Source organism: Rissa tridactyla, chromosome W (assembly GCF_028500815.1).
Source record: "Rissa tridactyla isolate bRisTri1 chromosome W, bRisTri1.patW.cur.20221130, whole genome shotgun sequence".
Lineage (NCBI taxonomy): Eukaryota > Metazoa > Chordata > Aves > Charadriiformes > Laridae > Rissa > Rissa tridactyla.
In genome coordinates, this window is record NC_071496.1 from 8,722,184 (window position 1) to 8,746,756 (window position 24,573).

The window sequence follows — 24,573 nt, forward strand, 5'->3', positions numbered from 1 at the left end:
GGCAGAAAGCACCAGGGGAGACTCGAGGTCGACCCCTAGGGTTTTGGAGTCGTGGATACAGAGGATCCGAAGCCCGCTACACTCCAACAGAGAAAGAGATATTGGCAGCATATGAAGGGGTTCGAGCTGCTTCGGAAGTAGTTGGTACAGAAGCACAGCACCTCTTAGCACCTCGACTGCCGGTGCTGGGTTGGATGTTCAAAGAAAGGGTCCCCACCACACATCATGCAACCGATGCTACATGGAGTAAGTGGATTGCACTGATCACGCAGCGAACTCGAATGGGAAACCCCAGTCGCCCAGGAATTCTGGAAGTGATCGTGGACTGGCCAGAAGGCAAGGATTTCAGAATGTCACCAGAGGAGGAGGTGACGCGTGCAGAAGAGGCCCCACCATATAATAAACTGCCAGAAAATGAGAAGAAATATGCCCTGTTCACTGATGGGTCCTGCCGTATTGTGGGAAAGCATCGAAAGTGGAAGGCTGCTGTGTGGAGTCCTACACGACAGGTTGCAGAAGCCAGTGAGGGACAGGGTGAATCGAGCCAGTTTGCAGAGGTGAAGGCTATTCAGCTGGCTTTGGACATTGCTGAGCGAGAAAAATGGCCAGTACTCTATCTCTACACTGACTCATGGATGGTGGCAAATGCTCTGTGGGGGTGGTTACAGCAGTGGAAGCAGGGCAACTGGCAGCGCAGAGGCAAACCCATCTGGGCTGCTGACCTATGGCAAGATATTGCTGCCCGGATAGAGAATCTGGTTGTGAAAGTACGCCATGTAGATGCCCACGTACCGAAGAATCGGGCCACGGAGGAACATCAGAACAACCAGCAGGTGGATCGGGCCGCTAGGATTGAAGTGGCTCAGGTGGATCTGGACTGGCAACATAAGGGTGAACTATTCATAGCTCGGTGGGCCCATGACTCCTCAGGCCATCAAGGGAGAGATGCGACATATAGATGGGCTCGTGACCGAGGGGTGGACTTGACCATGGACACTATTGCACAGGTCATCCATGAATGTGAGACATGCGCTGCGATCAAGCAAGCCAAGCGTTTGAAGCCTCTTTGGTATGGAGGGCGATGGCTGAAATATAAATCTGGGGAGGCCTGGCAGATTGATTATATCACACTGCCACAAACCCGTCAAGGCAAACGCCATGTGCTCACAATGGTGGAAGCAACCACTGGATGGCTGGAAACATACCCTGTGCCCCATGCCACTGCCCGGAACACTATCCTGGGCCTTGAAAAGCAAGTCCTGTGGCGACATGGTACCCCAGAGAGAATTGAGTCGGACAACGGGACTCATTTCCGAAACAGCCTCATAGACACCTGGGCCAAAGAACATGGTATCGAGTGGGTGTATCACATCCCCTATCACGCCCCAGCCTCTGGGAAGATAGAACGATACAATGGACTGTTAAAAACTACACTGAGAGCAATGGGTGGTGGGACTTTCAAACACTGGGATACGCATTTAGCAAAAGCTACCTGGCTAGTTAACACCAGGGGATCTAACAATCGGGCTGGCCCTGCCCAATCAAAACTTCCACGTACTGTAGAAGGGGATAAAGTCCCCGTAGTGCACATGAAGAATATGCTAGGGAAGACAGTCTGGGTTAGTCCTGCCTCAGGCAAAGGCAAACCCATCCGTGGGATTGCTTTTGCCCAAGGACCTGGATGCACTTGGTGGGTGATGCGGAAGGATGGGGAAGTCCGATGTGTACCTCATGGGGATCTGATTTTGGGCGAGAATAGCCAATGAATCAGATTGTGTGCTGTTAATTGCTATCAGTTGTACTACAAGTAAGGCACAGGGATGATGGGATAAGAACTGATCTCAGCAGCTGGCGCCCAGGAGTTTCCTCAAGATCTACATCTTCAGCCCACGGACGGCGTGCATGAGCCACACCAGGTGCACCAGTCACAAGCTCCGAAAAATACAGCATGCAACAGACCAGCACCACCCAGCATCTCACCTGCCCTGAGAGACTGTTCTAACAGATGGAGCCCAAAGCCGTGGATTAAAAGAACTCAACGGACACTTTGGAGGGATGGCCCATAAACTAAGGGCATTATATGTGTGTGTATATATATATATACACATAACAGGGTAAAGTGGTGGCAATCCATTGGAACCTGCTGGGCATGGCATAGATGGTATGGAATAAGGGGTGGATAATGTCCTGGTTCCGGTGGGGATAGGGTTAATTTTTCCTGGTATTCCATGCCATGTGAGCCACGCCCACCCTGAGCTGCCGGGGGAGGGGGCAGGAAGTTGCTGCTTAAAAGCAGGCTGGGGCGTCCCGGGTCCAGCCGGCGAGCGGCGGCGAGCGGCGGGGGAGCGGCGGTTCCGTAATCGCGTTTGTATATTCCCCTCTCCGTGTTGTTGTTGTTGTTTGCCTGTTCCCTTTGCTGTTCTGTTAAACTGCCTTTGTCTCAACCCAAGAGTCTTGCCTTTTCTTACGATTCTTCCTGTATTAGGAAGGCGCGAGCGAGCGGCATGTGGTTCTTTGTTGCCGTTTGAGGCTAAACCACGACAACTATATATAGATATAAGTACCATTCTACCACTATTTCTATAAACTTCCCACTCTTTAAAAAATAGAATTGTTCACTTACATAATCTAGGAGTGAATTGCAGGTCCAGGTGTATAGAATCATAGAATCTTCATGGTTGGAAAGGACCTTTGAGATCATCGAGTCCAACCAAACAACCTACAATCTCTGCCACTAGAGCATGCCCTGAAGTGCCACATCTAGACATTTCTTAAACACCTCTAGGGCTGGTGACTCAACCACCTCCCTGGGCAGGCTGTTCCAGCGCCTGACCACTCTTTCAGTAAAGTAATTCTTCCTAATATCTAACCTAAACCTCCCCTGCCTCAACTTCAGACCATTTCCTCTGGTCCTGTCGTTATTCACCTGGGAGAAGAGGCCATCACCCACCTCTCTCCACCCTCCTTTCAGGTAGTTGTAGAGGGCAATGAGGTCTCCCCTCAGCCTCCTCTTCTCCAAACTAAACATGCCCAGCTCCCTCGGCCTCTCCTCATATGACCTGGTCTCCAGACCCCTCACCAGCCTGGTAGCTCTCCTCTGGACACGCTCCAGCACTTCAATGTCCCTCTTGTACAGAGGGGCCCAGAACTGAACACAGCACTTGAGGTGAGGCCTCACCAGTGCCAAGTACAGAGGCACGATGACTTCCCTACTCCTGCTGGCCACGCTATTCCTGATACAAGCCAGAATGCTGTTGGCCCTCTTGGCCCCCTGGGCACACTGCTGGCTCATGTCAAGCTGGCCGTCCACCAGCATCCCCAGGTCCTTTTCTGCTGGTCAGCTTTCCAGCCACTCTGCCCCAAGCCTGTAGCGTTGCTTGGGGTTGTTGTGACCCAAGTGCAGGACCCGGCGCTTGGCCTTATTAAACCTCATACAGTTGGCCTTGGCCCATTGATCCAGTCTCATCCCTCAGTGAAAGACAACTGGTAATTCATAGAAAAGGGACTAGAGTCCCTCAGTATTTAGGCTAAGACAGGTGAACACATTTTATGTGTCTTGGTTTACTCTTGTGATCAGTCAGGATCAGTGGAGTTGCAGAAGAGTATATGGAAACTTATTTACTAGTTAAAGGTGTACTAGAAAGACAGCATCTATTAAGAAAGTAGGATGTTTTGCCCATGAGTTTGTCTTTCTTATTTGTGTTATCACCTACTTTTTAACAAACAGGTGATGTCCCTCAATTTTCAAGGTCCACATTACAGGGCTGATGTCTGCCAATATATTTTCTTGTCCTCAGATAAATTGATATCTATAAGATTCAGCTCTGAAGGCATTACAACCAGATATTAACTGCTTCTTGATAATAGACACTCATCCCAAAACCACAATACATTATCATGGACTGTGTACATATTTGCTTTATATACACCTTATAGTTTCCACATACTATGTAACTGACAATTTTGGCTTAACTTCCTTTTGTCAGGATTGTTCCCAACCATATTAATATATTTGCTATCAAACTTACAGTTGGATTTGCTAACTAAAATTATTTCTTTATATATATTCTTAAATATTTAACTATAGAGAAAACTAATAGCCTCTTGAAAAATGCTTGTTTTGTTAACTAGGCCATTCAACTGAAGAAAGTAGATTTCTAGCAACTAAAACTACAGAGGACTCATTTCAGGTCTTGCATGTTACAGAGATACATGATGACAAGGACTCGGCGATTTTAAGAATAGGTGAATGGTAATCTCTGGAGGAGTCCAAACTAATTGGACTGCATAGATCAGTTCTTGAAACCTGCCTTGCAGAAGATTCATCAGACATATTTTTGAGTTGATTATAGCTCTAATTATTGTTACAAAATATTACAGTGGAAATAGATTTTTCTCAATTTATTTTCAGTCACAGGCCCTAGAAAAAGAGCAGGCTGGCTGTGGGGGTTCAAATAAGACTGAATTCAGATACTGACAAACAAGAATCTTTTTCTTCTGAGATATCAAGCCAGTACTGAGGCTTTTGGGGGAAGAGAATGGAAGCTTTAGTGGAACAGAAAAGGAAAGACTTTCCTCTATGGAGGAATCTTTAACACTGCAGAAATTTTTCCTGTCTATTGGCCTCACTACTGCCATCTCCTGAAGATTTTGTGACAGACAACTATAAGATATTTTATACTTGCAAGTATCTTTTCATTCATGTATTAAATGCATTGACGGAGTGACTATATCAGTGGACAAGGGAAGAGCTACGGATGTCATCTATCTGGACTTCTGTAAGGCCTTTGACATGGTCCCCCTCTAAATTGGAGAGAGATGGATTTGATGGATGGAATGTTTGGTGGATGAGGAATTGGTAGGATGGTCGCATCCAGAGGGTAGTGGTCAACGGCTCAATGTCCAGATGGAAATCGGTGATAAGTGGTGTCCCTCAGGGGTCCATATTGGGACCAGTACTGTTTCATATCTTCATCAGTGACATAGACAGTGGGATCAAGGACACCCTCGGCAAGTGTGCAGATGACACCAAGCTGAGTGGTGTGATTGACGCACCTGAGGGACAGGATGCCATCCAGAGGGACCTGGAAAAGCTCAAGAATTGGGCCCATGTGAGCCTCATGAGGTTCAACAAGGCCAAGTGCAAGGTCCTGCACCTGGGTTGGGGCAACCCCTGGTATCAATACAGGCTGGGGGATGAAGGCTCTGGGAGACCTTATTGCGTCCTTTCAGTATTTAAAGGGAGCTTATAAGAAAGATGGGGACAGACTTTTTAGCAGGGCCTCTAAGGGGTAATGGCTTTAAACTAAAAGAGGGTAGATTCAGACTAGATATAAGGAAGAAATTTTTTACAGTGAGGGTGGTGAAACACTGGCCCAGGTTGTCCAGAGAGATGGTAGATGCCCCATCTCTGGAAACATTCAAGGTCAGGCTGGACGGGGCTCTGAGCAACCTGATCTAGTTGAAGATGTCCCTGCTCATTGGAGGGAGGTTGGACTAGATGACCTTTAAAGGTCCATTCCAACCCAAACTATTTATGATTCTAAAAACCACACTTCGGATTCTGAGTCAATCAAGGAAACAACATGCTCATGCCAAGTTTTGGATTTTTCTAGGTAGATATCAATACTGCAACATAGCACTCTTTCCCCCTGTGACTGTGGGAAAAGGAACACCACCCAAATAATCCGTTGTCACTTACAAATAAAGATTGCTGATATCCTGCCATTTTTTACAGTCAACATTTTGATAAGAGAATAAAGAATTGTAAAGATGTAAGAGAGTAAAACAACTCTTTATTCAGATTAAATAGCTTCTTTTGTCAATGTATCTTATGGAAGAAGGAAAATGATGTTACCCTGTATCTCTACCTGGATTTCAGCACTTGGTTTTTATGGAACAGAAGCTTCCTATCATGATCTTCTCCCCACATCACGGTCCTGGAAATCTGAATTGTTCCTTTCACATCATGAGCTCAAGTATGTGAAACGGAAATCTCTATTGTGCCCCATCTTAAAGGACTGTTTCAATTCCAGAGTGGTATTTGCTCCTACTGCTGCATAGAGAGAGTTTGCCAGTGAGGAGAAAAAAACCTGAGCTTTGGTGACCAGGAGATGCAAGCTCACTCATATGAGCAATCCAGTCTTTGACTGCAATTGTAGTTTGGCCTTACACTATAAGTTGCATTTTTTTCCATGCTAGTATTCTGTATCCAAAGTGGTAACTGGCTATTTAATTTCATTTATGACAAAATTTATGAGAGGCAACATATGCTCTAATTGTTTTTAGAAATTGGGGTTGAGATCTTGAATGCAAAGAGATGCTCAGTAGGATGTTCTTAGTTGTCTAGGTCTAAATTTCATTGAAATTTGAACATCTTAAATGTCTGCCTTGTGGCATGACCAACAAAGTTCTTATTTCAATTATAATATTCAATTCTATCATAAGAAGTTGTTATAAAATTATATTCAAGCATTTTCAAGCTCCAACCATCAACTGTCACCATTTCTTTTTCCTGAAATTTTGAAATTAGTTGTGCTGTACTATTTCACAAATTGAATATTTGTCAGTTAGAGAGATCCCTTCCTTTCCATATATTTACTTCCATATAATTACAAACCTCTCAAGTATTGTACTGTATAATGACATATAGTTTAGAAGAAGACCTTTTCTACAAACTTTTAAACAGTGTTATGGAGGATTTTCTATCCTAAAGTTCCTGTAGTCATAATTTTTCTGAATACCTGAAAAAAACCTGGTGGTACAGGACCTACTGACATGCCATCTCCTGGGGGAATGTTTCCTACCACTGGACTGGGAGCTGCTGCAGCACTCTGAAAAGAACAAAGGGAAAATAAACCTTTGTCATTGCATGGTAACCTTAAAAAAAAAAACAAAAAAAAAAATCACCCAAAAACCTGCCATGACCAAAATGCAGAAAGTAATTCTGCAGATATGCCATAATGTCATTGTTTCATCTAAAGGTAAGTCAAAATTGTATCGTGTTTAGTCTTTTTTTATACAAGCAGAATGATTTGTTAAAGATGACAAGTGTATGTTGAGGGGAAGGATGCTAGAGACTGTATGGACACACAAATATTTATTGACTAGATAGATCTCGACTATATTTTTTTAAATAAATATATCTCAGTGTGTCTATATGTAACTTGCACACTTTTTTTTGTATTGTGTATAAACATTCCCACACATACATACAGATATATATGTAGCATAAGTAAATTAATTTACGCATTTACGAACAATTTCCAAGCACTTTAAAGATAATTTCATCAGACTGTAATATTCTTTCAAAATTATATCAAGCTTCAAAATATGATTCTGTTACAAATAGTACAAGAAGGAATGCTCACAATACTACTAGTAATACTCATGATTTTACCAACCCTCAAAATAACCACCATGATAAATTAGAAGAATTCAGGTTACATTTTTGGAAAGGAAAAGAAAAAAAAGGTATTTCTAAGAAGTGAATCAAAGAATGAAATTAGTTACCTTTGCAAATCCTTCAGATGGAAGAAGCAAGTAAAGAATATTGCTTCTGGCAATTTATAAGCAGATCATCACAAAAAGGAAAGCCAATTCATTATTGTTTTCATGTATTGGAACCTCAGTCACTTTTAATTTCCAGCAGTCTTTCTTTCTGAAATATGTTTCTGTTAGGGCACAAGTCTGAATCACCTATAAAAACTTACAGTCTTTTGTAAAAGTACTCACACACACACAGTGCAAAGTGAGCTGCTTGCAGTTCACTAATAATCTGCCAATATCTGCCCTACAGAATATGTATGCCATGTTTATTAACTTATTACTCCATGTACTCTCACACTTGCTATCAAAAAGATGCAGATCTGTAAATTATATTTCCAGGTGTTTGGCACACTGTCTAGGAAATTAAAGAATAATACTGGAAAGATTTGAAAAGTATCACAAAGATGGACTGACCTTTTTTAACCAAGCAAAAAGGAAATATTCAGTTAATTACCAAAGATTTTTCAATGGCCTAAACTGTGCTTTAGAATCAAATTTTTGAACAACTACCAGTAACATATTTATCATCTAAGCTGTACATTCTTCTCAAACAAAAGTCTAGAATGTGCTATTAAAGCATGAAGTTTGTAATAAGTACTGGCTTCAGAACTGAGTACAAGACACTTGATTCCCTAGAAAACCCTGTAAGAAAGGCCATTCTTATTTATACAAAGGTCTGGTCTGTAGGATCAATGTTAAAATATTAATTGCAATTCACAAAAAATGTCAGTCACATTAATTTGAAGTAGCAACCACATTTGAATCATAATATCTTTTTGTGAAGGACTAACATAAACCTATCAAGTTATTCTATAAAGCTTCAGCAAATAAAGATTATTGTCTGCTAGTAATGGCCATTCCTTTAACACTGCCTGAAGTTCATGGGATTGGAGTATGAGGCTGCTTAAATGCATGGAAAAGCATACTATTCCCTGGAACATCTCAGGTCCTTCTTCCATGTCTTGGCACTAACTTGGACTCCCAGAGGGGAAAATAAGCAAGTGGTGTGAATACACAGAAATAACTCATGAAGAACCATGTAATTTTGTTATCCTTCTTTTCTTTTGCACGACATCTGTGCCTGCCCACTAATTACTCTCAGAATATCTGTATTTCCAAAGGAGAACAGACAAGAAAGTTCTGGGGATTTTTTTAGGCAAAAACCAGACTTGGTTAAACTGTGCATCAGATCATAATGTCAAGTAAAATCATGAACAGATGTACAACTTCTAGATGTACAGGTTTTCTAGCTAAAGAATGACAACAGTTAACATCACTGATGGAGAAAACGAATGATATTAAAAACTTGAACAACCTAAAATGTCCAAAATACTCTGCACTGCAGCCTCAAACTAAGAGGGAGTAGCCCACTAAAAGGGCATTAATAATTATGAACTTATTACAATATCATCCCTCCTTGCATACTAATGCCTTATTCTCCCTATGCTACTTTAGATGTGTCTGTCTTTAGTGGTCATGCATGAAGCACTGCAATATGTCCAACAGAGTTGATGTTACAGAATAAAGCATTTGAACAGACTAAAATAAATCACTGGGCAAACATATGTCAACAGTATCAAGTCAGTTATTCAAAATCCTGTAAATTGAGAGATCTCAAAAAAAGAACCAAGAACCTCCTTTGATATATGACCAGTTTTCTGAAGGCTCCCACCACAAGTTCCACATTTGCTCACATTATTTAAACTAAATTATATGAGGCATTAATGCATGTCAGAGTGCCTTAATAAGCAATGGAAAATGGGTCTTAGATGTCCTTCTCGATTGAGAGCTCTGCCAGACTATCCTGGTTATGAAACAATGTAAGAGGAGAGAGTGACTTTGCACAGTACAGTGTTCCTATAGGGATAAGGTGATCTGCCCCAGCAGAGTTCACTGTTTTTCACACTTCAAAAATCACTTTAAAATAGAACAGAGCAAAAGAAAAAATGATAAATTATACTTAACAGGTAAAAAAAAAAAGAGAGAGAAAGAAATAGTGACTATTCCAAAATGGTGGAAAAAAAGCTAAAAATTATATCTGTTAAGATTTTTATGAGCCATTAAACTTTCCTAACAAAGCTTTATTTTAAAATATGCCTAAAGATAGTATTTAGGTAATTAAGCATCAATAGTTTTTTCTTTAAATATATTTTGATTACAATTTTATAATCTGACTTATCAACGATACCAGAGGAATCCAGCTCTGTTCATTCAACCTGAGGGAATAGTACACAATTTTCAAGGCCTGTAATAGTAGCAGCCATGCAGAACAATTCTTTGTCTACTGAGCTACAGACATAGCAATGTTCACATAGCAATGAATGAACATAAGTCTATCTCACACATTTATAGATGTAAATAAATTTATTACTTTTGGAGATGCTGTCACTATTGATTCCTATGAAGGGGATATGACTCTAAAGTGAACACATTTTAGGAGGAGTGATTTTTGTACAACTTTGTTAATGGAGAAGACGTATAGAAAGGAGCCTGACAAAGTAAATATATAGGGTTGGACAGTTTCTACAGTCTCCTCAGAAAGCTATTTGTTTGAGGACTGAAGCCCCATTTTGGAAAGCTACTCAGAGGATGGCCAAAAGGGTGCAAAAGAGCCATACTGTATGCTATCATACAGTAATAAAGCAGAGGTTGGCAAAAGGGAATTCTTTGTGATGATGAAGGGAAAAGGAAAGCAACATCTTGTGGAAGTGATTATACCACAAGTGATCCAGACCGAATTATTCAATTATTCTCAGTTCTAATGGTTTCTGGAGAAAAAAGTCTCAACTAGAAGAGAAACAGCTCTTTGCTCCATGCTAGTTACTAAAAATTAGTAATAGTAATGTTGGGTCATTTTTTTGTGTGGACCATGATGTTACAGGGAGGTATTCAAAGTGTTGATTTTAATTGTCCTAAATTATTTGAGACTTGATTACATTGTGTAGTTTATGGACACTACGTAAAACCATTTCTCCTCTACATTTCTGGGAGTGGGAAGGAGGACAGAATGATGCAAAGTGTGAGTGGCTACAAAAGTCGGTCAGTTTTATCACACCTTGCTAAATAATGGTAAATGTGTGCTGCTTTATAATTGTAAGAATTTTGTAGTTATAGGCATTCCACAGTAATTTAGGCTTAGGTGTTCGTGAAATTACAATTTCTATCTTTCATTATGTAATGTACTGGGGTTTGCTTCTGTCTTCGTGTTTGTTTGGTTGGGTTGGGTTTTTTCCCCAAAGGACAATGAAGTCCCAAAACCAGAAATATTTTCAGTGTTTTAGGTATTATATGTTTTCTAGACTGCACTATATGGCAAACATTTTAAAAACTTATATCAGGTAGATCAATAAACAAAACTGCAGCAGCTGCATTGAAATATTCTTATTTAGCTTGTTCTGATGAATTAGTCAGTTCTCCTTTCACACTCTCACTACAAACCATGGCTTCTTTTTGCATGCATTACAAGTTGTTCAGGATTTATATTTCCAATACATTTCCAAATTTAAAATATATGCAATATTTGAAATTTGCTTTCCTTGCTTTTCATAAAAAGAAAATTTAAATTGTTTAATCTCTTCATATATTTTACCTCCTTAAAATGGAAAACTTTATTTGTTTTTTCTATCTAAAATACTGAATTTATGGTATCTCTTTACAATTATTAAATAAAATGGTCTACCTGAAGAACAAATACTGTGAACATTTATTGATCTACCCAAGCAACACTAGACAATGTAAAAATAGATGATTATATAAAAAAATTAAAACTAGTGTCTAATCAGTAGCTGCTGATAGCCATGGTTTAGACTAATTTTTACCAATAAAGAAATTACAAAGTAAATACAAAATAAAAATACAAATAGATTAGTTATTCCATTAATTCAGTATCTGCAAACATTGAAACCACATATAAAAATCATAAGAGCAACTTGCAATACACAGATCATTTTCTGAAGCTATCAGGAAAAGGAGTTTGTGACAGAAGCTCACAGGGCAAATTCCATATGCGATCACAATATTTTACAAAGAAAGGACTTGAGTTTATCTATAAAAATCCTAATCTCTCTCATTCACTAACCTGGAAATTTCATTTTAAGTATTTTGCTTAGAGCAAGACATCCTTATTTTTTTCCAAAGTAAGAATTTAACATGTGTTACTAAATTTTTCCACAAAAAGGCAGTCTCCAGTTTTTTAGAAGTCTATTTGTAATGAATTAAAGAAGTTGGATCTAACATATATGGCAGATCGATAGCCACTCTTACTAACTCAATTCTCTCATCACCCAAGCCTACTTCACAAACGTCTTCCACATTAGCTCTAATTCGGCACCTTTAACTTGACAATACTAGTTCATGATGAATTCCTAGAGGTGGTTGATACCCACTTCTTCCTCAGCTGCACCAAGCAAACCTCTCCTGCTACTGGTTTATTTGGAGGCAGCACCCTTGTCCTCTGTGGCATGAGCATGTAACAGGTGAGTTGTGCTGTGAAGACCAAGCAACTAAAAGTCCATGCTGGACTCCAGGCAGGAACAAGCTAGTGCCTCTAGATTACATTGAAACTACTAGCACTACTGTCCATGAAGCAGGCAAGTTCAAACTACTGTCTAAGATTCAATGATGCTAAAGCTGGCATCAAAGAGCAAGGGAGACCAATAGAATCATGGAATCATCTAGGTCGTAAGGGACATTTAAGATCATTGAGTCCAACCATCAAACTAACACTGACAAAACCATCACTAAACCATGTCCCTCAGCACCACATCTACCCATCTTTTAAATACCTCCAGGGATGGTGCCTCAACCACTTCCTTGGGCAGCCTGTTCCAATGCTTGATAACCCTTTCGGTGAAGAAATTTTTCATAACAGCCAATCTAAACTTCCCCTGGCACAACTTGAGGCTGTTTCCTCTTGTCCTATTGCTTGTTACCTTTCAGGTAGCCTCCTTTCAGGTAGTTGTAGAGAGCAATAAGGTCTCCCCTCAGCCTCCTCTTCTCCAGACCAAACATCCCCAGTCCCCTCAGCCGCTCCTCATAAAACTTGTACTCTAGACCCCTCACCAGCTTTGTTGCCCTTCTCTGAACATGCTTCAGCACCTCAATGTCCCTCCTGTAGTGAGTGGAACAAAACTGAACACAATACTGGAGGTGCGGCCTCACCAGTGATGAGTACAAAGTACTTCCCTAGTCCTGCTGGCCACACTATTGCTGATACAGGGCAGGATGCTATTGGCAGCCTTGGCCACCTGGGCACACTGCTGGCTCATATTCAGATGGTTATTGACCAACACCCCCAAGTCCTTTGCCACCAGGCAACTGTCCAGTCACTCTTCCCCAAGCCTGTAGCATTGCATGGGGTTGTGTGACCCAAGAGCAGGACCAGGCCCTTAGCCTTGTTGAGTCTCATACCATTGGCATAAGCCCAGAAATCCAGCCTGTCCAGATCCCTCTGTAATGCCTTCCTACACTCAAGCAGGTCAACACTCCCGCCCAACTTGCTGTTGTCTGCAAACTTACTGAGGGTGCACTCAATCCTCTTGTCCGGATAATTGATAGATATTAAAGAGAACTGGCCCCGATACTCAGCCCTGGGGAACACCACTTGTGAGAGGCCACCAAATGGATTTAACTCCATTCACCACAACTCTTTGGATCCAGTCATCCAGACAGTTTTTAACCCAGCAAAGAGTACACCTATACAAGACATGGGCATCCAGTTTCTCTAGGCGAATGCTGTGGAAAATGGTGTCACAAGCTCTACTAAAGTCCCGGTAAACAACATCCACAGCCTTTCTGTCATCCACCAAGCGGGTCACCTTGTCATAGAAGGAGATCAGGTTTGTCAAGCAGGACCCGGCTTTCATGAACCCATGCTGACGGGGCCTGATCACCTGGTTGTCATGTACGTGCTGTGGGATGGCACTCAGGATGATCTGTTCCATGACCTTCCCAGGCACCGAGGTCAGACTGACAGGCCTGTAGTTCCCCAGATCCTTCTTCTGGCCCTTCTTGTAGATGGGCATCACATTTGCTAACCTCCAGTCATCTGGGACCTCCCCGATTAGCCAGGACTGCTGGTAAATGATGGAAAGTGGCTTGGTGAGCACTTCCGCCAGCTCCCTCAGTACCCTTGGGTGGATCCCATTCAGCCCCATAGACTTGTGTGCATCTAAGTGGTGCAGCAGGTCACTCATCATTTCCCCTTGGATTATGGGGGGCTTCATTCTGCTCCATGTCTCTGTCATTCAGCTCAGGGGGCTGGGGACCCAGAGAACAACTGGTCTTAGTATTAAAGACTGAGGCAAAGAAGGCATTAAGTACCTCAGCCTTTTCCTCATCCTTTGTCACTGTGTTTCCCCCCCGCATCCAATAAAGGATGGAGATTCTCCTTAGCCCTCCTTTTGTAGTTAATGTATACAATGTATAGAAACATTTTTAATTGTCTTTTACAGCAGTAGCCAGATTAAGTTCTAGTTGGGCTTTGGCCCTTCTAATTTTCTCCCTACATGACCTCACAACATCCTTGCAGTTTTCCTGAGTAGCTTGTCCCTTCTTCCAAAGGTCATAAACTCTCCCTTTTTCCTGAGTTCCAGCCAAAGGTCTCTGTTCAACCAGGCTGGTCTTCTCAAAAACATTTTCCAATTCTGCTTTTGAATCTGATTTGGTTAAATGTATTTCCTAACTATAAAATAGTTAAAGGAAAGTAATCCATGAGGTGAATTTTACTATCTTTTCTGTTAGGGGGGTAGAATACAGATCATAGAACTCTAGAATCATAGAATGGTTTGGTTTGGAAGGGACCTTTAAAGAACATCTAGTTCCAGTCCCCCCTGCCATGGGCATGGACACCTTCCACTTGACCTCCAGGGAAGGGGCAGCCACAGCTTCTCTGGGAAACCTGAGACAGTGTCTCACCACCCTCATTTTAAAGAAATTCTTCCTTATATTTAATCTAAATTTCCCCTCTTTCAGTTTAAATCTGTTACCCTTCGTCCTGTCACTACACTCCCTGATAAAGAGTCCCTCCCCATCCTTCCTGTAGGCCCCCTTTAGGTACTGGAAGGCTGCTATAAGGTCTCCCCAGAGTCTTCTCTTCTCCAGGCTGAACCACCCCAACTCTCTCAGCCTGTCTTCATAGGAGAGCTGCTCCAGCCCTCTGATCATCTTTGTGGCCCTCCTCTGGACTCGTTCCAACAGGTCCATGTCCTTCTTATGTTGGGGGCCCCAGAGCTGGACACAGTACTCCAGGTGGGGTCTCACCAGAGCAGAGTAGAGGGGCAGAATCACCTCCCTCGACCTGCTGGCCACGCTTGTTTTGATGCAGCCCAGGATGCAGTTGGCTTTCTGGGCTGCTACTGCGCATTTCCGGCTCATGTTGAGCTTCTCATCAACCAACACCCCCAAGTCCTTCTCCTCAGGGCTGCTCTCAAGCCATTCTCCACCCAATCTGTTTTTATGCTTCAGATTGAAGCATAAAATCTTAGAGACCACTTGGCCAAACTGGACATCCATAAGTCCATGGGCCCTGATTGGATGCACCCGCGAGTGCTGAGAGAGCTGGCAGATGTTATTGCTTGGCCACTCTCCATCAGCTTTGAAAGGTCATGGAGGACAGGAGAGGTGCCTGAGGACTGGAGGAAGGCCAATATCACTCCAGTCTTCAAAAAGGGCAGGAAGGAGGACCCAGGGAGCGACTTGTTCTGGATGTCATATCCAAGCACATTCAAGAGCAGGAAGTTATTGGAAGTGGTCAACATGGCTTTACCAAGGGTAAATCATGCTTGACCAATCTCATAGCCTTCTATGATGTTATAAGTGGTTGTCTGGATGAGGGCAGAGCAGCAGATGTCATCTACCTTGACTTCAGCAAGGCTTTTGACACTGTCTCTCATAACATCTTCCTTAAGAAACTGAGAAAGTGTGGACTAGACGAGGGGACAGTGAGGTGGATTGAGAGCTGTCTGTGTGACAGGACTCAGAGGGTTGTGATTAATGGAGCAGGGTCGAGTTGTAAGCCTGTAACCAGTGGTGTCCCCCAGGGGTCAATACTTGGACCAGTATTGTTTAACATATTCATCAACGACCTGGATGAGGGGACAGAGTGTATCCTCAGCAAGTTTGCTGATGATACCAAACTGGGTGGGGTGGCTGACACCCCAGAGGGCTGTGCTGCCATCCAGCGTGACCTAGACAGGCTGGAGAGCTGGGCAGAGAAGAACCTAATGAGGTTCAACAAGGACAAGTGTAGGGTCCTGCACCTGGGGAGGAAGAATGTCAGGCACCAGTATAGGTTAGGGGTGGACCTGCTGGAAAGCAGCTCTGAAGAAAAGGATCTGGGGGTCTTGGTAGACAGTAAATTATCCATGAGCAAGCAATGTGCCCTTGTGGCCAAGAAGGCCAACGGAATTCTGGGCTGCATAGGGAAGACTGTGGCCAGCAGGTCAAGGGAGGTCATTCTCCCCCTCTACTCTGCACTGGTGAGGCCACAACTGGAATACTGTGTCCAGCTCTGGGCTCCCCAGTTCAAGAGGGACAGGGAACTACTGGAGCGAGTCCAGCGGAGGGCAACTAAGATGACTGAGGGACTGGAGCATCTCCCTTATGAGGAAAGGCTGAGAGAGCTGGGACTCTAGCCTGGAGAAGAGAAGGTTGAGGGGGGACCTGATTAATGTTTACAAGTATCTAAAGGGTGGGTTGAAGGAGGATGGTGCCAGACTCTTTTCAGTGGTTCCCAGTAACAGGACGAGGGGTAACAGGCACAAGCTGGAACATAGGAAGTTCCGATCAAATATGAGAAAAAACTTCTTTACGGTGAGGGTGACAGAGCACTGGAACAGGCTGCCCAGGGAGGTTGTGGAGTCCCCTTCTCCGGAGACTTTCAAGACCCGTCTGGATGCAGTCCTGAGTAATGTGCTCTGGGCAATCCTGATTTAGCAGGGGAGTTGGACTAGATGACCTCTAGAGGTCCCTTCCAACTCTGAAAAATTCCATGATTCTGTGATTGGCCTGGCCCACATGCAGGACCTTGTACTTGGCCTGGTTGAACTTCATGAGGTTCACATGGGCCCACCTCTCAAGCCTGTCCAGGTCCCTCTGGATGGCATCCCTCCCTTCCAGCGTGTTGACCATTCAACACAGCTTGGTGTCGTCAGAAAACTTACTGAGGATGCACAAAAATCCCACTGTTCATGTACCCGACAAAGATGTTAAACAGCACTGGTCCCAGTACCGAAGCCTGAGGACCGCCACTTGTCACTGCTCACCACTTGGACATGGAACAACTCTTTGAGTGCAACCATCCAGCCAAATCCTTATCCACTAAGTGGTCCATCGATCAAATCCATGTCTCTCCAATTTAGAGACAAGGATGTCGTGCGGGACAGGGTCAAATGCTTCGCACAAGTCCAGGTAGATGATGTCAGTTGCTCTTCCTTTATCCCCCAATGCCATAACCCTGTTGTAGAAGGTGACCAAATTTGTCAGTCACAATTTGCCCTTAATGAAGCCATGTTGGCTGTCACAAATCACCTCCTTATTTTCCATGTGCCTTAACATATTTTCCAGGAGGATCTGTTCCATGATCTTGCCAGGCACAGAGGTGAGACCTACCTGCCTGTAGTTCCCCGGGTCTCCCTTTTTTCCCTTTTTAAAAATGGGGGTTACGTTTCCCCTTTTCCAGTCAGTGGGAACTTCACCAGACTGCCACAATTTCTCAAATATGATGGATAGTGGCTTATTACATTCATCCACCTGGTGAATCAGGACCCACGGATGTATCCCATGGATTTGTGCACCTTCAGAATCCTCAGATGGTGTCGAACCTGATCTTCTCCTACAGTGGGTGGTTCTTCATTCTCCCAGTCCCTGCCTTTGTCTTCTGCAACTTGGGTGGTGTGGCTAGAGCCCTTGCCGGTGAAGACCGAGACAAAAAAGTCATTGAGTACCTCAGCCTTGTCCATATCCTGGGTGACCAGGCCCACATTTTCCCTAGTCTTTCTTTTATCACTAACATATCTATTGAAGCTTTTCTTGTTGCCCTTGATGTCCCTGGCCAGATTTAACTCTATCTGTCAGGGCTTTAGCTTTCCTAACCTGATCCCTGGCTGCTCAGACAGTTTCTCTGTATTCCTCCCAGGCTACCTGTCCTTGTTTCCACCCTCTATAGGCTTCTTTTTTCTGTTTGAGATCATCCAGGAGCTCCTTATTCATCCATGCAGGCCTCCTGGTATTTTTGCCTGACTTCGTCTTTGTTGGAATGCACCGCTCCTGAGCTTGGAGGAGGTGATCCTTGAATATTAATCAGCTTTTTGGGCCTCTCTTCCCTACAGGACTTTATCCCACAGTACTCCATCAAGCAGGTCCCTCAAGAAGCCAAAGTCTGCTCTCCTGAAGTCCAGGGTAGTGAGCTTGCTGTGCGCCCTCCTCACCTTCCTAAGGATCTTGAACTCCACCATCTCATGATCACTGCGGCCAAGGCTGCCCTTGAGCTTCACATTCCCCACCCAGGTCCTCCTTTTTGGTCCAGCATAGCACCTCTCCTCATTGGCTCCTCTATCACTATCGTTGCGCTCCCTAGACTGCTTTTTATAGGCGGGAGGGTGGGGGTGGTCGCGGTTGCCATGGCAACGTCCAGGCCTCGTCAGCGCCTCCCGCGAGAGCTGCTGGCTCCTGGCGGGTCTCTCCGCTGCCCTAGCGTGTTCTTACCTCAGGAAAAACCCCTGTGCGCCGAGCTCTGCTGCTCCGCTGCAGGTCGGCCCGGCTCCGGAGCACAGAGGTCTTGCTAGAATACTAAATCCAGTAATATGTGACCTCCAAAACCCAAAAGTTGCTAACAAAGCTCACAAGTCTTTTTTTATCAGAAGGTGCCAGAATGCTTTGTATCTCTGCTAATATAGATTCTGCCACAGTTTTCCATCCTCCTGTCCATAGGGTACCTTAAAATGTAACCTCTTGACTTAGTCCTTGCCATTTTGAGTTGGGAATGCTAATATTTAATTAATTCTAGCTCTTTAGCTAACATGGCACCGGCAATGTTTGGGCTATGTTTAAAATCTTGGGGTAAGTGATTAAAAGTATATTGTATTCCACTCCAAGTAATAGCAAACTTTGGTTTGTCTTGCTCTTGTATTGGGATCACAAAGAATATATCTTTTATAGCTAACACTGCCAGTCAATTCAATATTTTATTTTGTATCTAGAAAAAAATGTACCATAAAGACACAGTGTGTGCTAACTGCATATCTTCAGAAATAAAAGAAGAAAAAAAAAACACTGATAGAAGTCAAATATATTAAAAAATAGCACCTATTTAAAGAGTAGATACAATTTTCTGGTTTTCATGGTTAATTGAATCATTTTTGGCTACCAAAATGTTCACAGATAAAAACAAACTGTAAAGAATGTGGTTTTACTTAAACTTTACTCCACATAGAAATGAGAAGAAAAACATTTTGCTGTAATACAACAGTCCCTCAACAATATTAAACTGCAAACTGCTGAGCAACCAGAACAAAGAATATTGACAACAGCGTTACATTCAGAAACTAAGTAATTGAAAATGAAACTTGAACCAATTCTATGGTTCATCAAATATATGCATAATATGTTGAATCTAGTGCAGTTACAGGCAATCAATCTGAATGCCTGTCAGGTCATAATAAAATATTAAAGCAGAGGTCTTGGCGTGTTTTCTGAAACAGTCAGTAATGCTAGAAGGGGTTCAGAGGGAAGGTCTCTCGTGAAGAAATATGCAGGGTTGCATCTTTGCCTATATCAGGTGTGAACCAAAAGGGAATGTTAAAGGAGTTCCAATTAAAAAAAAAATAAATCACTTGGCAGTGAGGAATTATCAGAACAATGATGACAGCGGGTTGAGAAAAGAAGATGAGACAAGCAAGAAAAACTTGCATACTTCATCAAGGCTGATAGCCAGTTTTGAGATGGACATGATATTCCTAAAGAGCAGTATTTCAGTCTTGTTTTTATCTTTTTTTTATACAGGATACTAAATACCATACAGAAAGTGAAAATATAATTTTAAAAACAGAATCAAAGAGCTCAAGGGATTTATTTTGATGTGCACAGCTTGTGACTGTTCACTCAATTCCAACCCAGGGATTGGCCTAACACACAGCTCATGGTAAGGTATGCTGGGAGCAGTGCCATTCAGTCAGAGCAAGAGCAACATGTATGCAGGACACAATGGACAGGAAGGGATAAGGGCCATTCTGCCACCGTTATCACCTGGAGCTTGCTGTCTCCTGCAGCCATCATCTCCTTTTTGCATAGTAACTCTTTCGCAGTTTCTTCAGAATCCACTAACTTACGGAAATGGTATAGACCAAACTTCCAAGCTGGAAGGTATAAATATGTCAGCTAACCCAAAAAGCTTTTGAAGCAGATCCAACAGCAGCCGAACTGCTGAGGCTTTTCATGCTTCCCGGTGTGATACAGGGGACACTCACACCATGATGGAGGAGGAAGAACTAGCGCTCTCATCATCAGCTAGGTGACTATAGGTATGTGAGTTAGAAGTTAGAAAATTTGCAAGTGAGAGAATTTGCAAGCGAGAGAATTAATGAATTAATGAAGTAATGAATTTGAGATTTCATGTTAGACTAGTCTGTACAAAGAAGATTGATCCCTTGTTTGATTTCTTTTTTTTCCTTATGGGCTCATGAAATACAGTTTAATTTACAGAACACGTCCTGTAAATTTGAGAGATCCAAATGTCTGCTCTAGAGACAGACATATTTGATTGATTTCCCAAACAGAATGTCAAAGTGACAATAGTTGTCAAGAAAAGACTAAAAACTACACTCTGTTATAGTATGCAAGTCTAGCAGACAAAGAATTCCCCTGGTAAGGAAAGGTTCAGGAGTTAACTAGGCCATGAGCTCACTAATTCACACCAGAAAAGGAAACACTAGATAATGAAACACGTCCAAGTCTACATTAATAGGTAATACCCAAAGAAACAATTTAGTATAAAATGTCTTGTGGCATATTGCAGAAGTTTTCTTTTTGAGTTTTTTTAATTTTAATGACCTTGCAGATTAGATACTTCCAAAAGCTACATGTAGAAAAAGGTAAACAGAGAAAATCGACACATGATAAATAATTACAATGCCTTAGCTCCTCCTCCTTTTCTTCATTCAAATCTCCTGATGTCAAACTAACTAATTCACTAGCTATGTTCTGGAGGGCTCTGTGTTGTTTTCTCATGAGAGCCTCAGACCACTTTTGGAGCACAGTTAGATGGTCCACAGAAGTGGTCTCCAAATGTTTTTGATCATGCATCACTATTAGTAAAAAATTTTTGAGCATGCATCTACACTATATGTATATTTATTTATAAATTATATACATATATGACTGTACTAATATATTATGTACATTATAAAACATACACAAAAATAAAAATTAAAAAATTATGAGATAAAAATTAAATAAACACTATTTTAAAAAATATTCTTTTATTTTATTTATTAATGGTACAAAAAATTTTCTTCCCATACCCTGTGCACTCACCCCCCTTTGGAGACCACTGGTCTACAGAGAGTCAGCGAAGCACTCATTCTCAGAAGTTATTCATAGTAAGATTCTGGCAAAGTTGTTATAAAATATTATAAATACATAAAATATTTAAAAATCAGTAAATCAAGTTTAGATATTTAACAATTAAGTTATTCCATTTTACTCTAGCAATTTGTACAGTACCAATTAACTAGTATAGAAACACTTTTACAGAGCAGGCAAATGCCTATTTAAGTTCCAGTGAACCACAGAGCCATCATAACAGCATCAGGTTCAAAACTTCCTTTTCCCCCATATTAAGAAAGTGCTTTGAAATGCAAGAAGCAATTTTTATTGAAAAACTACTTCTGACAGTGAAAATGGAAAGTTTCATCATAAGAGCAAAAGGGACCTGAACTATAAGGCATATGTCTATGAAAGAGTAGAGAATACTAGGTAACAATCTTTTGGCCAAGGGAGGGCTCATCCAAAAGAAAGTTTAAGGATTGACAGATTCAGTGTCATAGGACATAAAAATAGCAAGCAGTTAGGAGAATTATATCAGGACTGTGGGACTACATGATGTTTTAAAAAGTTCAAATAAGGCGTGTTCTCCACAATATAAAAATGAAGGCATTTTACAGTTTTGCTGCTTCAATAGGTGTATCCAGCAAAAATATAACATACTGACAGAATTCTTCTTCCAGAAGAATACATAATATACATGCTTAGGTAATGGTGGTGTGTAATTGCTTACAATAAGCACAAAAATAATAATTCAATTTTTACTGTTATCAAAGCAGTATCTCAACTGCTGCAACATTTGTCAGGCCCTGTTTAATAAAGTTAGAACACATTTTCTGACACAGTTTCTAGTCACTAATAAATATGAAAACCAATACATAAATGCTTTATAATCTATTTCTTGAAATATTTCCTTTGATCTTACCCTGAAACTCTGAAAACTGTGAGTAATCTGAAAACAAAATAGACCAGGTATTCAAATAATTATGTTTTACTATAATTTTTTTAAACCAGGAAAATTGTTACAGAACCAGGATATACCAAATCTTTTATGTGACCAGTTTATCAAATCTCTTCAATTTATGCAGTATTACCCCTGTATCAAGAAATGTTTTTAAAAAAACAAAGATATTACTATTGAAACATGTATGAACTGAGCTATAGTTTGGAACAATAAAACCCAAGATTTAAAAGAATAAGTATCGTAGTACCATATATGCACTCAGCCTCCTAAATAGCCTGATTTATGACAGTTGGAGCACCTCCGGAATTCATCTGGATTCAATAAAAGCTGCTGCATACTCAGAGGTTTTGAAAACAAATAATAATTAGGCTAACTGTATTGGCATGAACTTTGGAGCCAATCCTAGCTGAAATTTAATTCTTCAGGGCCCAAATTACTAGCTCTCAGCTCCTGCTAGCTTTATATGTATTTTTAAAGCAGAAAGAGTTTTTAACAATCATTCAAACCTAGGCTCAATGGTAATAATATTAATAATGTTAACTGGGGTGACAGATCAATGAAACCCTACAATGGCAGAAGGCACAGACCATGTACTCATGAAGCTCAGGGAAGAATATAGGAAGTAACCGCAGCTGTTGCAAAGAAAGCTGAACTTACCTCAACACAAAGGGGACTGGAAGGTGGCCTTTGTTTTAGATAAATGGCTGTATCAGTTGAGTGGATCAACTGGTTGTGTAAATGGCCTTCCCAGAGTTAACCAAAAAGGTTCTGAATATCTTCCTGAGCTAGCCAGACCAGGACGGGGGAAGTGTATATGTGGCTCAGCCCAACATAAAGTATAAAAACTGAACCAACATTAAAATGAACTTTGAAGAGAGCAACAGGATTGAGGTGACTTCAACCCATGCATTCGTTCCTGGCAACTGGGGGCACCCAGTGTCGTGACAGTGAGCATCCGTGATGATGAGACTGATAATAGGAATCACATTTGCATTGTGATTCAGCTGTATATTATAATTGATATATTATGCTTGTATTGTGATTTCAGTATATTGCTGTCTCACTCTGCTAAATCAAAATCCTGTCGAATAGCTTCAAATAAGTAAATATGGTTATTAAAACATTAAATTCTCCTTGTGTGGAATGTCTAAAAAAACTTGGTCAGAGAGTATTGGACTCTGACAACCAAGCCATTCCCATCTAACATTATTAAACAAATCATCCTCTGCTCTTTCTGCCAGCTGTATTTTTGAACCAGTGAGGGACCAAGTTACACAAAAATCCTACTTTTCAAGAACCGGAGAACAGGAATCTCCTTAATATAAAAATCCTGCTGGTTCACAAGAACAGAATAGCTAGGATAGTTGCAATACATTGCAATGTGCATAGTGTCATTCAGCTATACATTTATTTGAGATCAATTTATTTTGCATTTTGGGTAGCTGATGAATAAAAAAGATACAGCAAAATAAACATATGAAGATGATAATATTTTATCTTCCATTTATTTTGAAGTTTTTAAGTCACAGATCTGTCAACAGTAAATACACCAATTGTTAGAGATGCCTAATCTACAAAAATGTGGATTGGCCCAAACTGTCATTGAAGGACACTTTAAAGACTCCTCTTCAAGTTGAAGAGGGTCTTGCAGTAGAACGTGAAGGTTCCATCCAAAAGAATTTGCATGCTTAATATGGGATTTAAACAGGACATAGCTATTTAATAAAAAATACCTTCCAGAAAAATCCAGTTCTCATACCATCTAACTTCACAGATGTCTAATTGCTGTCACAGCCCCTCCCCTTCCTTTAGACAAACATTCGTACTCAGGACTGTACTTTATGGAAAGTGTAGTGGTGACCACTGTTTTCTCAAACTACTGCTGGTGATGTCACAACCCCACTCTCTCACACCCATTAAAAAAGACAAAATCAAACCTCCAATTAGTGTCACAGCACTCACTGAGAAACTGAAGCATGCAGGCTCAGTAACTTATAAGCCTGGGGCTATCAGCACACATCTCTATAACACCACACAGTTTTGATGACACCAAGCTGAGTGGTGCAGTTGACGTGCCTGAGGGATGGATGCCATCCAGAGGGACCTGGACAGGCTTGAAAAGTAGGTCCATGTGAACCTCATGAAATTCAACAAGGCCAAGGGCAAGGTTCTGCACCTGGGTCAGGGCAACCCCTGATATCAATACAGACTGGGGGATGAAGGGATTGAGAGCAGCCCTGCAGCTGGTCAAACTAAAAGGCAAGAAAGAACTGCTCAGGCAGTTCAAGCAGGACCAAGTATCCTGGGAAGAGTATAGGGACGCTGCCTAGTTGTGTAGGGATGAGGTCAGGAAGGCCAAGGCACAGCTGGAGCTGAACTTGGCAAGGAACGCAAAGAATAATAAGAAGGGCTTCTACAGGGATGTCAGCCAGAAAAGGAAGGTCAAAGAAAGCGTGCCCTCCCTGATGAACAAGAATGGCAAACTGGTAACAACAGACGAGGAGAAGGCTGAGGTTCTCAAC

The 24,573-nt window shown here is 41.7% G+C and overlaps 1 protein-coding gene across 1 annotated transcript in view; it reads right to left on the minus strand.

The window, feature by feature from the left end:
- The window catches only part of LOC128901883 (single-stranded DNA-binding protein 2-like), a 149,479-nt gene that overhangs the window by 49,477 nt on the left and 75,429 nt on the right, over positions 1 to 24,573 (minus strand). The window contains exon 5 of the mRNA XM_054184036.1: positions 6,744 to 6,833. Coding sequence (XP_054040011.1) covers positions 6,744 to 6,833 — 90 coding nt within the window. The remainder of the gene's footprint in view (positions 1 to 6,743; positions 6,834 to 24,573) is intronic.